We start from the raw sequence: 14,650 nt of genomic DNA, 5'->3' as shown, positions 1-14,650 counted from the left end.
GATAGCAATGAGCTACATGAAGTATAAATCAAGCAGGAAAAAGCCATAAACATTTCCTAAGACATAACAGAGAAAGCTGAATTGACAATGACTGCAAACAGTTTACTTTCACTTTGTCAGATAGTCTCTATTTTGACCAAAGGCATTCTATATATGCCTAGTAGCGAATACTATTAATTATATATATATATATTAATTATTAATTTTGTCACAGTGCCCCAAGGTTTGTATTTTTTTTTTGTCATTATAGCAAAAATGTAAATAAAAACTGTTGAGTAATCTTGTCCTATTTTTAAGATGTCAGCGCTCAGACACTCCAAGGCCCTGCACAGTTCTTCTATTTCTCATTTTTACACAACACTATAAAGTTGGCTTTTCTGCGTGTAACAACATAAGCACTCAGGCTTTAGCCTTGTCAGTTGCTGTTAGGTAGTATTGCCTGAGTGATCCCTGTGTGTCCTATAGGTGGCACTGCAGCTGCTGGAGAAAGCTGTGTCTCTAGGGCAGTGGCTCATGCTGCAGAACTGCCACCTGCTGGTCAAGTGGCTCAAGGACCTGGAGAAGTCCCTGGAGAGGATCACCAAACCCCACCCCAGCTTCCGCCTGTGGATCACCACCAACCCCATTCAAGACTTCCCCATCGGCATCCTGCAAAAATCTCTCAAAGTAAATGTTTTGGATATTCATATTCTATACAGTGCCCAGTGTACAATGCAGGGACCGTCTCCACAGTGGTCATCTGGAGTCTGATTTTGCAGTCAAGTGTTCAGCTCCCATCCAGACGCAATTTTCATTCAGTCAGTACCATCATTTTCATGATGGTACTGACTTGAGGCACTAGGATTTTTCCCACTCTGAGTCTAACCCCAAAGGGACAGTTTCATACCAATATTGATACTTCGGCTTTAAGTATCTGCCGATACCCAATATCAATTGATACAAATACATACATTAAGCACATGGTAAAAGTGATCCAAATGTGATCTATAACTGTTATTTATCATTTAGTAGTAATATCAGAGTAGCTTTGTGTTGTTTTGCATCAGGAAATTGTTTTTATAGACTAAAATGGGATTTTGGCTGAACTAGTAGAAGAAGAAGAAGCCAATAATTGATCCACAAAATTTTTCAATATCTCGCAGATACTTGATAGCAGGATTGTATCGGTGCATCCCTAGTAATGAGATGCATGTAAAAACAGTGTGTCTGTCCCTGCTGCTGCTCAGGTGGTGACTGAACCCCCCAACGGCCTGAAGCTCAACATGAGGGCTACGTACTCCAAGATCTCGCACGAGTCGTTGAGCGCATGCCCGCACCCCGCCTTCCGCAGCCTGGTCTATGTGCTGGCCTTCTTTCACGCGGTTGTACAGGAGCGACGCAAGTATGGGAAAATCGGCTGGAATGTGCCCTATGACTTCAATGAGTCTGACTTCTTTGTGAGTGTTCTGGAGATGTGCTGCTCTGAGATCCTCTGAAAATTCACAGTTTTGTCCAGGGAAACCATGGCAACTCACTTTTAAACAGTGTTATCCTGTTCACCTGTGCTACCAGCCTTGATGATTTAAACCTAAAATTATACGAAATACACACTTTATCTTGTTGGGTGGCACCATTCTTTCCCCCAAACACAGATAATAACAGCCAATTTATATTAGTGTTTGTGTTTGCAGACCGTTACGTCGCCCGGTATGGCGCAGCCGGGGCCCCACCCTGGAGCCAGGCCTGGGGTTGGGGCTCGAAAGCGAGCGCCTGGTGGCCAGGCCTTTGCCCTCGGGGCCCGGCCGGGCTCAGCCCGAAGGGACGACGTGGGCCCGCCCTCCTGTGGGCTCACCACCCGCAGAGGGTTTCATAGGGGTCGGGTGCGCTGTGAACTAGGCAGAGGTCGGGGTCAGGGATCCCGGCAACCTGGTCCACGGACACAGAACCTGGCTGTAGGGACGTGGAACGTCACCTCACTGGGGGGGAAGGAGCCTGAGCTTGTGCGGGAGGTTGAGAGGTACCGGCTAGATATAGTCGGCCTCACCTCCACGCACAGCTTGGGCTCTGGTACCCAACCTCTCGAGAGGGGTTGGACCCTCCATTTTTCTGGTGTTGCCTGCGGGGAGCGGCGGCGGGCTGGTGTGGGCTTGCTTATAGCCCCACAGCTCAGCCGCCACGTGTTGGAGTTTACCCCAGTGAACGAGAGGGTCGCGTCCCTGCGCCTTCGGGTCGGGGACAGGTATCTCACTGTGGTGTCGGCCTACGGGCCGAACAGCAGTGCAGAGTACCCAGCCTTCTTGGAGTCCCTGGGAGGGGTACTAGACAGTGCACCAACTGGGGACTCCGTTGTTCTACTGGGGGACTTCAACGCCCACGTGGGCAACGCCAGTGACACCTGGAGAGGGGTGATTGGGAGGAACGGCCTCCCTGATCTGAACCCGAGTGGTGTTCTGTTATTGGACTTCTGTGCTAGTCACAGTTTGTCCATAACAAACACCATGTTCGAGCACAAGGGTGTCCATAAGTGCACGTGGCACCAGGACACCCTAGGCCGGAGGTCGATGATCGACTTTGTCGTCGTGTCATCTGATCTCCGGCCGCGTGTCTTGGACACTCGGGTGAAGAGAGGGGCTGAGCTGTCAACCGATCACCACCTGGTGGTGAGTTGGATCCGCTGGCGGTGGAGGAAGCCGGAAAGACCTGGCAGACCCAAGCGTGTCGTGAGGGTCTGTTGGGAACGTCTGGCGGAACCCTCTGTCAAAGGGATCTTCAACTCACACCTCCGGGAGAGCTTCTCCCAGATCCCGGGGGAGGTTGGAGATATGGAGTCCGAGTGGGCTCTGTTCTCCACCTCCATTGTCAATGCGGCCGCCCGTAGCTGTGGGCGTAAGGTCTGTGGTGCCTGTCGCGGCGGCAATCCCCGAACCCGGTGGTGGACACCGGAAGTAAGGGATGCCGTCAGCCTGAAGAAGGAGTCCTATCGGGTCTTGTTGGCTCGTGGGACTCCTGAGGCAGCTGATGGGTACCGACGGGCCAAGCGTGAGGCAGCTCGTGCGGTCACAGAGGCAAAAACTCGGAGCTGGGAGGAGTTCGGAGAGGCCATGGAGGAGGACTATCGGACGGCCTCAAAGAGATTCTGGCAAACCGTCCGGCGCCTCAGGAGGGGGAAGCAGTTCTTCACCAACACTGTTTACAGTGCGGGGGGGGAGAGCTGTTGACCTCGACTGGGGATGTAGTCGGACGGTGGAAAGAGTACTTTGAGGATCTCCTCAATCCCACCGCCACGTCTTCCGAGGAGGAAGCAGAGACTGGGGACCCAGAGGCGGACTCGTCCATCACCCTGGCTGAAGTCACTGAGGTGGTTGGCAAGCTCCTTGGTGGCAAGGCTCCGGGGGTGGATGAGATCCGTCCTGAGTATCTTAAGTCTCTGGATGTTGTGGGGCTGTCTTGGCTGACACGCCTCTTCAACATCGCGTGGCGGTCGGGGACAGTACCTCTGGACTGGCAAACCGGGGTGGTGGTCCCTCTGCATAAGAAGGGGGACCGGAGGGTGTGTTCCAATTACAGGGGAATCACACTCCTCAGCCTTCCCGGTAAGGTCTATTCCAGGGTACTGGAGAGGAGAATCCGCCCGATAGTCGAACCTCGGATTCAGGAGGAGCAGTGTGGTTTTCGTCCTGGCCGTGGAACACTACACTACACTCTCCATCGGGTGCTTGAGGGTTCATGGGAGTTTGCCCAACCAGTCCACATGTGTTTTGTGGACTTGGAGAAGGCATTCGACCGTGTCCCTCGTGGTGTCCTGTGGGGGGTGCTCCGGGAGTATGGGGTTCGGGGCCCTTTGCTAAGGGCTGTCCGGTCCCTGTATGACCGGAGCAGGAGCTGTGTTCGCATTGCCGGCAGTAAGTCAGACCTGTTCCCGGTGCATGTTGGACTCCACCAGGGCTGCCCTTTGTCACCGGTTCTGTTCATTGTTTTTATGGACAGAATTTCTAGGCGCAGTCAGGGGCCGGAGGGGGTCCGGTTCGGGGACCACAGGATCTCATCTCTGCTGTTTGCAGATGATGTTGTCCTGTTGGCTTCATCGAACCAGGACCTACAATGTGCACTGGGGCGGTTTGCAGCCGAGTGTGAAGCGGCTGGGATGAAGATCAGCTCCTCCAAATCCGAGGCCATGGTTCTCGACCGGAAAAAGGTGGCTTGCCCTCTCCGGGTGGGTGGAGAGGCCCTGCCCCAGGTGGAGGAGTTCAAGTATCTCGGGGTCTTGTTCACGAGTGAGGGGAGGATGGAGCGTGAGATTGACAGGCGGATCGGTGCAGCTTCAGCTGTGATGCGGTCGCTGTATCGGACCGTTGTGGTGAAGAGAGAGCTGAGCCGAAAGGCGAAACTCTTGATTTACCGGTCAGTCTTCGTTCCCACCCTCACCTATGGTCATGAGCTCTGGGTAGTGACCGAAAGGACAAGATCGCGGATACAAGCGGCCGAAATGAGTTTCCTCCGCAGGGTGGCTGGGCGCTCCCTTAGAGATAGGGTGAGGAGCTCAGTCACACGGGAGGAGCTCGGAGTAGAGCCGCTGCTCCTTCACGTTGAGAGGAGCCAGTTGAGGTGGCTCGGGCATCTTTTCCGGATGCCTCCTGGACGCCTCCCTCGGGAGGTGTTCTGGGCATGTCCCACTGGGAGGAGGCCCCGGGGAAGACCCAGGACACGCTGGAGGGACTATGTTTCTCGGCTGGCCTGGGAACGCCTTGGGGTCCCCCCAGAAGAGCTGGAGGAAGTGTGTGTGGAAAGGGAGGTCTGGGAGTCCCTGCTTAGACTGCTGCCTCCGCGACCCGGCTCCGGATAAGCGGAAGAAAATGGAATGGAATGGAATGTTTGCAAATTTTGATTATTGACAGTTTATTTTTGAGGTTAGGGTCAGGGTTAAGTTTAGGTACCGGAAAGTGGGTTTTGGAACAGGTTTACTAACCGGGTCTTGGCAAAATTGAGTTGCAATTTTTAAGAATTTTAAGAAAATTAAAATAATTTTTTTTCCTAACTGTGTTTAATTGATCACTAAAATGCTGAAAATGTGGCTGAATCGTAATATCTGCTGTAATCTCATCTGCTGATTATGAACTGAACTTGCTCAGCTACAGCACACAGCAGTGAAATGGTTTTGATTGACATGTAATGCTAAGCCCCGCTCTCGGACGAAATGGCAAGTATTTAGGGAGACCTAAAGGCTCTTGTAATCAGTCTGACACATCCACAGGTATGCATGGAGGTCCTCAACACGTACCTGACCAAGGCCCACAGCCAGGGGGACAGCAGCATTCCCTGGGAAAGCCTCAAGTATCTCATCGGAGAGGTCAGCACTTTGGTTTGACTGTGATAAAAGGAATATCTACAGAAGTTAAACGAGTTTTGCCATGACATTCACACTAACAACTAGTATGCTAATATGTTCTGTAATGCACTTTCTTATACTTTAAAATTTCATGCAGACTTTACACAGACAGTGCACAACTGGCATTATCCAAAATAAATGTACAGTTTCTCCCACATTCTAAAGTTGATCCCTCATCAAAAACATGCCTGAATTTTTTGTTGTCATCCATCCATGTTTGAGCAATCTAGCAGCCATATTCGAACCCTCTTTACAGTTAGATGTAAGATTCTGTGCAATACCCAGAGCCTATGTCACCCATATGTGTGTGTGTGTGTGTGTGTGTGTACGTGCGTGCGTGCGTGTGTGTGTGTGCGTGTGTGTCAGTCATCAAAATGTCAACAATCTGCCAGTAGAGCACATGTTTAAAGGGCATATAGCAAGGAATAAAATTGCAAATTGGGCGGCACAGTGGCAAAGCGGTTAGCGCTCTTTCCTCACAGCAAGAAGGTCCTGGGTTGTATTCTGGGGCGGTACAGGGCCTTTCTGTGTAGAGTGTGTAGATTGCTCTGGTTTCCCCTACCACTAAAAACATGTACAATAGGGTCCCCTGTGGGGCCAGGATTCCCCTGAGAAAGAGATTCTTAATCTCAGCAGGACTGTCCTGGTTAAATAAAGGTCAGATAAATAACAAATAGTTACATAGTGATAATGATAATAATGATGAGTAGGACAAGGCCCCATTTTCATAAATGATGATTTAACTGTCAGAAAAATGTGCTCCTTTTGCAGAAATAGTCCTGGCACTTTGAATGGAATTTAATGAATTGCTTTTTTTCACAAATTGCCACTTGACTGATGTAAAACTATGATAAATGTTAATTAAAGGACTGTCCCTGCAAATGGAGCAAGCCTTTCATATGTACTTTAATAAAATAAGGAAACAAGAGTAAAAAGCGGTGCTGTTGTGTGGTGGTGCAGGTGATGTACGGAGGTCGGGCCATAGACAGCTTTGACCGCAGAATTCTCACTATTTACATGAACGAGTATCTGGGAGACTTCCTCTTCTACTCGTTCCGACGCTTTCACTTCTTCTGCAACAGTGAGGTGGACTACAAGATCCCCCCCGACGGGCTCAAGAGTGTGTACATGGGTGAGTGCTACTTCTACTAACTCTGGAACACTGTCTTATGATAGAGCTGTTAGAGTTCATGCTTTAGCCAATTACAGACGTGTTCAGAATTGTTGGTACCCCTCTGGTAATGAAAGAAAAATCAACAATGTTCACTGAAATAACTGGAAACTAAGAAAAGCAATAATAAATAAAAATTTACTGAAAAATAACCAATGAAAACCAGACACTGTTTTTGAATTGTTCTTCAATATAATAATAATAATAATAATAATAATAATAATAATAATAATAAAACTGGCCTGGACAAAAATGATGGTTCCCCTAGAAAAGATTGTAAGTAACTGTTACAAGTTAAACTTCGGGGTGTGTCTCTAATCTGCATCACAGGTGTTTTCAAACTTGTCCTCAGTCATTCTGTCTGTTTAAAGGGGGACATGTGTCATTGTGCTGTTTGGAGACATGATGGACACAACACTGAACATGGACCAGAGAAAGAGAAGAAGAGAACTGTGTCAGGAGACTAGAAAGAAAATGATAGACAAACAGGTTAAAGATAAAGACAATAAGACCATCTCCAAGCAGCTTGATGTTCCTGTTATTACAGTTACAAATGTTCTTCAGAAGTTTAAGGTCCACAGGACTGAAGAGAACCTCCCTGGACGCGGCTGCAAGAGGAAAATGTGTGACAAATTGAAGAGATGGATCATACGAATGGAACCAAAGAGCCCAGAACAACCTCCAAACAAATGAAATGTGAACTTGAAGGGCAAAGTACATCAGTGTCAGATCACACCATCCATCAGTGTTTGAGCCAAAGTGGACTTGATGTGAGGACACCACTGTTGAAAACAAATCATAAAAAAGAGACAGAATTTGTAACAATGCATACTGATGACAAACCACAAAGCTTCTGGGAGAATGTCCTTTGGACAGATGAGACAAAATTGGAGCTCTTTGGCAAGACACATCAGCTCTATGTTCACAGAAACAAAAATGAAGCACAACAACAAAAGAACACTGTCCCTACTGTGAAGCTTTAGGAGGCTTGGTTTTGTTCTGGGGCTGTTTCGCTGCATCTGGCACAGGGTGACTTGAATATGTGCAAGATACAACAGAATCTCAAAACTATCAAGGTATTTTGGAATGAAATGTGTTGCCTAGTGTCAGAAAAGTCTCAGTCTCAGTCATAAGTCATGGTTCTTCCAACAGGATAATGACCCAAAACACACAGTTAAAAACACACAAGAATGGTTAAGAACAAAACATTGGACTGTTCTGGAGTGTTCTTCTGTGAGCCCAGATCTTAATCCTACTGAACATTTGTGAAATGAGCTGAAACATGCTGTCTGGAGAAGGCATCCTTCACGAGAAGTGGAACAAAATACCAGTTGACCAGAGCAGAAGTCTCAATGACATCTACAGAAATTTACAGAAAGTGTACCTTAACCTCACCATAAATGTATTATATGTATTTATTCTGATGGATATATCCTGATCTGACTAGTTCTGCTGTGTTGTGTGACAGAGGAGATCGAGAGTCTACCTTTAGCCAACACCCCTGAGGTGCTGGGGCTCCATCCCAATGCAGAGATCGGATACTACACCCAGGCTGCCAAGGACATGTGGGCCAACCTCATTGACCTGCAGCCCCAGACAGGTGAGTGCCACGCTCCCTCCTCATGCCGTAATCCCACTATTCTTACATACAATGACAACTCCCACTATAATCCAATATTTTTATCTGATTTTACCAGATTTTATCTCCTGCCCCAGTCTTGACAGGTTAAAAAAGATAAGGTGTTAGAACAGGTTTTAAAAATATATAACTTAGTTGTGATAAATTTTAAATAAAAGCGACTGTTCAGAGCTTTTAACCATGTTAGAATGATTTCCATTCATTACTTATTTGCTAATACAGACATGTAACACTCAGGCCCAGGGGCCAAATTTGACTCACGATATAATTATATTTGGGCCGCGAGGTCATATCAAATCTGTATTAGAGCTGCCCCACCAGCTACACATTTATTTATTTAAAATGTTGTTATTATTTCATATTATGCTTGTTCTGATGAAATTTTTCAATAAATATTTAGTTTGGCCCACAACTTAGTCCCAGTTTTAAATTTTGGCCCTCTGAGAATTTGAGTTTGACACACCTGTGCTAATAAGTCATGCTAAATGCAATGACATTTTGTTCTGCATTCAAGAAATCATTGCTCCGATCTACATGACGAGTCAAAAGTTTGGACACACTTTTTCATTTATGTTTATTTACATTGTAGATTCTCACTGAAGGCATCAAAACTATGAATGACGCTTATTGGTGGTGGTGGTTTTCAGATTCTAGAATATGATGTCATACTCCCAGATGGAGGGCAAGGGCCAGTTTTCCCTGTTGATCATTAATGACTAGACCCAAGAACTCGCTGTATCACAACAGATATGTGTAATTTAACAATATTAATTTTAGCTATCAAGACACAGTTGTGAAGTGAAAACCATTTCATATAAAAAAAACATTTATTCCACTTTTTTGCAACATGATTTCATATTTCTTGCATCATATATTTGATGTATTCTGCATATAAAATGTACTAAGTGGTAAAACTAAAGAAAAATACACCCACAGTTCTGTACTTCCTCCTTTGGTTTCAATGTCTTAATCAGTGACATGTGTAGGATTCGGCAGTGGCGCTTTGTCAATAACTGCCTCAGTGTAGTGTGAGCGTGCAGCAGAGCTCAAGTGTGCTTTTTGTGCAGGTGAGTCCAGCGGCAGCATCAGTAAAGATGAGCACATCAGCCAGGTGGTTCAGGACATCCAGAGGAAACTGCCCATGCTCTTTGACCTGGATGTGATCCCCAAGAAACTGGGCGCTAAGGTCTCTCCCACCACAGTGGTGCTGCTACAGGAGCTGGAGCGCTTCAACAGGCTGGTGGTCCGCATGCAGCGCTCCCTGGCTGAGCTGCAGAGGGTGAGGGGGGAGGTCAGGGGCACTCAGGGGTTACTCAGGGGGGCATTAAGGGCATTAATAGGTTTTCTTTAGACAATAGAATGCGATTTTCAACATTTAATGGTAGTACTTTTTTCTATTCCCATGTGGTCTTATATGTGTGTAATCCTTCAGTGGTCCAGGTAGGTTCCATAGTGGTCCATGGACGTATACTAGCAGGAGTGTAGTGGGTGTGGTATGTGGGGGTACACAGTCCATCCACCCACTTCTCCCAAAGTGAGCTAAAGAAAAATAACAAATATAAAATAGCTACAACTTAAATGTCAAACTGGAGCTAATGGCAATGGTGAAAATAACCTGCATAGGCTCATGAAATCTGCAGTACTGTCCTATAGTGACCTGAGACACTAGACCAGGACTGAACCAGGACTGAATCATCATCCGCTTTCACTTTGTTTCACTTCGTAGAAACCTTCTGACCTCGCAGTGTTAGAATTTGTTCGCTCAATGGTAGGTGGGTACTTTTTATCATTAACCAATCGCTGCTATTTAGTCGTGATGTATGTAATGCGCCGCTAACGGGGCTAACTGGTATATTAAGCTTTTCCCAAATCCAGTAGGAAGAAGGGAAATAACGTCTTTCTCCTTGATGAAATTCACCAAACATTCTCTTTATTCCGGCATTAAATCCTCGATCTCAGAAATTGCTGACAACACAGAATGTCTGGCTCTTACCTGATTGGCTGCTGCCTGAACTTGCACTATCAGGGTTTTTGTGAACTGTCTATTGTATTTTGATTCCTGACCTAGTTGCTGGAGAGAAAGGAAATTGAGCGGATACACTAGGTGGTGCCAGCATGGGTGGTCGGGGGGTCACATCGATGATGTCACGAATTGTGTACCCCCACTTCACCACTGTATACTAGTCTGTACTCTTCTACTTGTTCTGATGCAGCTCAAGATCATTCTAAAGACATTTAGGAAAGATTTGTTTCTGTCCTATCAATCCAACGTTTTATTATCCATACATAATCAAATGAGTGTGTGTGTATGATTAGCAGTGGACAGAGAGGCTGTTGGCACGAAATAGCAGTCTTCCTTTTATCACTCTGCTCTGACTGAGAAGTACACTGCCAGTTAAAAGTTTTTTCAGTTATTTATTGCAATTCAAGTCGTGCAAGTCCAGTGAAGAGCCTGAAATGGTACAAAGGTACGAACTGAACAGACAGAGGTTAAAAAAGATAAAAGACACAAAACACAAGTCCAAGTTCTGCCAAAACGACCTCAGGAAAAAAGATCAAGATGGTAAAGCTTGAAAACCTGGAGTGTCCAGCAGCAGCACAGTGTCCAGACTTAAACCCCATGGAGCTGGTTTGGGATGAACTGGACAGAAGAGTGAAGCAACCTACAAGTGCCACACATTTATGGAAACATCTGCAACAGACTTGGGAAGAACTTTTTGAACAATATTTGATTTCTATTGTAAAAAGAACGAGCCGCGAGTGTGTTTAGCTGTTCTATCTGCCAAAGCTGGACACACACATCAATCAAAAGTTTAGAATATCTTTTGGTCAACAGTAAACAGTAAACAGTAAAAAAGTGTGGTGTTCTAAAACTTTTGACTGGTAGTATACCTTACACCAGCGAGTGTCTTAAGAATGTTAAAGAATATAGTATAGTTAAAGATTGACTGTCGTGCAGTATGTACAGTACAGCGTGTTCTCTAAATGGTGTGTGTGCTGTGTACAGGCCTTGGCAGGAGAAGTGGGCATGAGCAGTGAGCTGGACGAGATCGCCCGTGCTCTGTTTAATGGGCACATCCCTGCTGTTTGGAAGAGACTGGCTCCAGACACTCTCAAGTCACTGGGCAACTGGATGGGCCACTTTAGGAGGAGACATGAGCAGTACCACCACTGGGTTAGACACTGTACAGCATTTGTTCTTATTGTGTTCTCTCTTTAAGGCATCTAAATGAGTATTAGCAACAGATCAGCAGCATACAGAACATTTCCAGCATTACAGAATACATACTTTAAGATAAACTCTTACTTGGGCTTACTTAGATACTTCAGTTTTTCAGTTTTTAGAAAATACTTTTTTCTTTACAGTTGATACATGCGCTGCTTCATTTTACAGGAACAAACTGGAATATGTCCCTCCCACTTCTCTATGTGTTACTTTGGATGTAACTGAAGTACTGTGATATGGTATCCTCAAATGTACTACAGATAATACAGAAATACAGATAATACAGTAATACAGAACAATACGGTACAATACAGTAAATCAGAGGGAACTTATTTAGCACTTTTAATTCTTATCTTTCTATTCTGACTGTAATGATTCACATTAAGATCTTCTCAAGACATTTAAAAAGGAAAAAAAAAAAGTATTTCTACAACTCTTATACACACATGTTCTAAATTGTTGGTACCCTCTGGTAATGAAAGAAAAATCAACAATGGTCACTGAACTAACTCGAAACTGAGAAAACCAATAATAAAAAATAAAAATGAATGAAAAATAACTAATGAAAATCAGACACTATTTTTGAATTGTTGTTGTTGTTGTAGAATAATTTTTAAAAGCAAACTGATGAAACTGGCCTGGACAAAAATGATAAATCTCCCTAGAAAAAATTGTAAATAGTTGGACAATATGGACATGTTAAACTTCGGTGTGTCTCTAATCTGTCTTTCAAACTTGTCCTCAGTCATTCTGTCTGTTTAAAGGGGGACATGTGTCATTGTGCTGTTTGGAGACATGATGGACACAACACTGAACATGGACCAGAGAAAGAGAAGAAGAGAACTGTGTCAGGAGACTAGAAAGAAAACGATAGACAAGCAGGTTAAAGATAAAGACAATAAGACCATCTCCAAGCAGCTTGATGTTCCTGTGATTACAGTTACACATGTTCTTCAGAAGTTTAAGGTCCACAGGACTGAAGCCAACCTCCCTAGACATGGCTGCAAGAGGAAAATGTGTGACAAATTGAAGAGATGGATCAAACGAATGGAACCAAAGAGCCCAGAACAACCTCCAAACTAATTAAATATAAACTTGAAGGGCAAAGTACATCAGTGTCAGATCACACCATCCATCAGTGTTTAAGCCAAAGTGGACTTGATGTGAGGACACCACTGTTGAAAACAAATCATAAAAAAGTGAGACAGAATTTGCCTCAGTGCATATGGACAAGCCACAAAGCTTCTGGGAGAATGTCTTTTGGACAAATGAGACAAACTGAAGCTCTTTGGCAAGACACATCAGCTCTATGTTCACAGACACAAAAATGAAGCACAACAAGAAAAGAACACTGTCCCTACTGTGAAGCACGGAGGAGGCTTGGTTTTGTTCTGGGGCTACTTTGCTGCATCTGGCACAGGGTGTCTTGAATCTGTGCAAAACTACAACAGAATCTCAAAACTATGACCAAAAACACAGCAAAAAACAGACAAGAATGAACAAAACATTGGACTGTTCTGGAGTGTTCTTCTGTGAGCCCAGATCTTAATCCTATTGAATATCTGTGAAATGAGCTGAAACATGCTGTCTGGAGAAGGAACCCATCAAACCTGAGATAACTAGAGCAGTTTGCTCACGTGGAGTGGGTCAAAATACCAGTTGACCAAAGCAGAAGTCTCACTGACATTTACAGAAATCATTTGTTTGCAGAGTTTGCCTCAAAAGGTTGTGTAACAAAATATTAAGTTAGGGGAACCATTATTTTTGTCCAGGCCAGTTTCATCATTTTGTTTTCTCTAATGATTCTGTTGAACCACAGGTGAAAAACAATGTCTAATTTACATAGGAACATTAGTAAAACTGTATTTACTATTGCTTTTATCAGTTTCAAGTTATTTCAGTGACCATTGTTTGATTTTTCTTTGATTACCAGACGGATACCAACAATATTGAACGCATCTGTAAATACTCATATATAAATATTGTATGCCTTTTTAAGTACAATTTGGTTTGAAATTCATATAAATTGCAACAATCAAAGCTATATTTGGTACTTTGGTTTAAAGACTTGAAATGACTTGAAGCTCAAAGCAAACAACTTGGACTTGACTTGGATGTATGGGCCAGTGACTTGAGACTTGGCTTGGGCTTGCCTGTATTTGGCTTCAGGACTTGACTCATACTTGAGGTAAAAAACTTGAGGCTTACTTGAGACTTGCAAAATAACGACCCACCTCTGATACATACACAAATGTACTATATTATATACTGCGACTATAGGCTGACTGGTCACTCTCTGTCCTGCAGGTGGAGGAGGGTGAGCCTAAGGTCATGTGGCTGTCTGGACTGCACATCCCAGAGTCCTACCTGACCGCTCTGGTGCAGACAGCCTGTAGGAGGAACGGCTGGCCCCTAGACCGGTCCACTCTCTACACCCAGGTCACCCAGTACCGCAGTGAGGATGAAGTGCCCGACCGCCCCTCCCAGGGTAAGAACACACCACAGACACACCAGATGGATGAGAAGCCACTGGTGGAGATCTCCAGACATTTCAAGTATAAGTAGAGAGAGAGTAGAGAATAATAATAAATAAATAAAGAATAATACATTTAATTTATAGTGCTTTTCAGGACACTCAAAGATGCGTTACAGAATACATATTAAAATGGTCAGAGAGCAATAAACAAATAATGCAGTAAAGAAAAAAACAGTGAATCATTTTGACAAAAGTTAAACATTAAAAGCTCTTCTAAATGGATGGGTCTTGAGAGTTGTTGAGGTGGTGAGTTCCGGGGGTAGGGAGTCTGTGTCTCCACAGGTTCGGAGCTTGGTACCACAGGGGAAGGACAGCAGGTTGGATTAAGAGGAGCAGAGGGAGCGGGATGGAGTGTGGGGGTGCAGCAGGTGTGGAGGGCTTAGAAAGTGATGAAGAGGAAGTGGATGCACAGAGGGATGAGGAGCCAGTGTAGGTTCTGACAGGAGCCAGTGGAGGTTCTGACAGGAGGTGGGCAGTGGGGTTTTGGATGTACTGCAGAATGCTATTGCAGGAATCTTTCCTTTGAACACCACATCAAACACATCACTAAAACCGCCTTCTCTCACCTCCGGAACATTGCTCGTCTCCGCCTATCCCTCTCCCCTCTGTCTGCTGAAACCCTCATCCACGCTTTTGTCACCTCCCGCCTCGACTACTGCAATAGCCGCTCTACGGTTCACCCTCCAAACTCCTCAATAGACTCCAGTACATAC

The 14,650-nt window shown here is 45.1% G+C and overlaps 1 protein-coding gene across 1 annotated transcript in view; it reads left to right on the top strand.

The window, feature by feature from the left end:
• dnah10 (dynein axonemal heavy chain 10) overlaps positions 1-14,650 on the top strand; it is a 116,446-nt gene that overhangs the window by 99,073 nt on the left and 2,723 nt on the right. The window contains exons 69-76 of the mRNA XM_055164728.1: positions 466-666; positions 1,227-1,436; positions 5,231-5,326; positions 6,326-6,497; positions 8,005-8,136; positions 9,243-9,454; positions 11,183-11,350; positions 13,709-13,889. Coding sequence (XP_055020703.1) covers positions 466-666; positions 1,227-1,436; positions 5,231-5,326; positions 6,326-6,497; positions 8,005-8,136; positions 9,243-9,454; positions 11,183-11,350; positions 13,709-13,889 — 1,372 coding nt within the window. The remainder of the gene's footprint in view (positions 1-465; positions 667-1,226; positions 1,437-5,230; positions 5,327-6,325; positions 6,498-8,004; positions 8,137-9,242; positions 9,455-11,182; positions 11,351-13,708; positions 13,890-14,650) is intronic.

This window comes from Boleophthalmus pectinirostris, unplaced genomic scaffold (genome assembly GCF_026225935.1).
Source record: "Boleophthalmus pectinirostris isolate CB_2022bp ecotype Guang Dong unplaced genomic scaffold, ASM2622593v1 HiC_scaffold_7, whole genome shotgun sequence".
In the NCBI taxonomy this organism is placed as follows: domain Eukaryota; kingdom Metazoa; phylum Chordata; class Actinopteri; order Gobiiformes; family Gobiidae; genus Boleophthalmus; species Boleophthalmus pectinirostris.
Note: the sequence above shows the minus strand (reverse complement) of the source record. Positions and strands in the feature narration are given on the sequence as shown.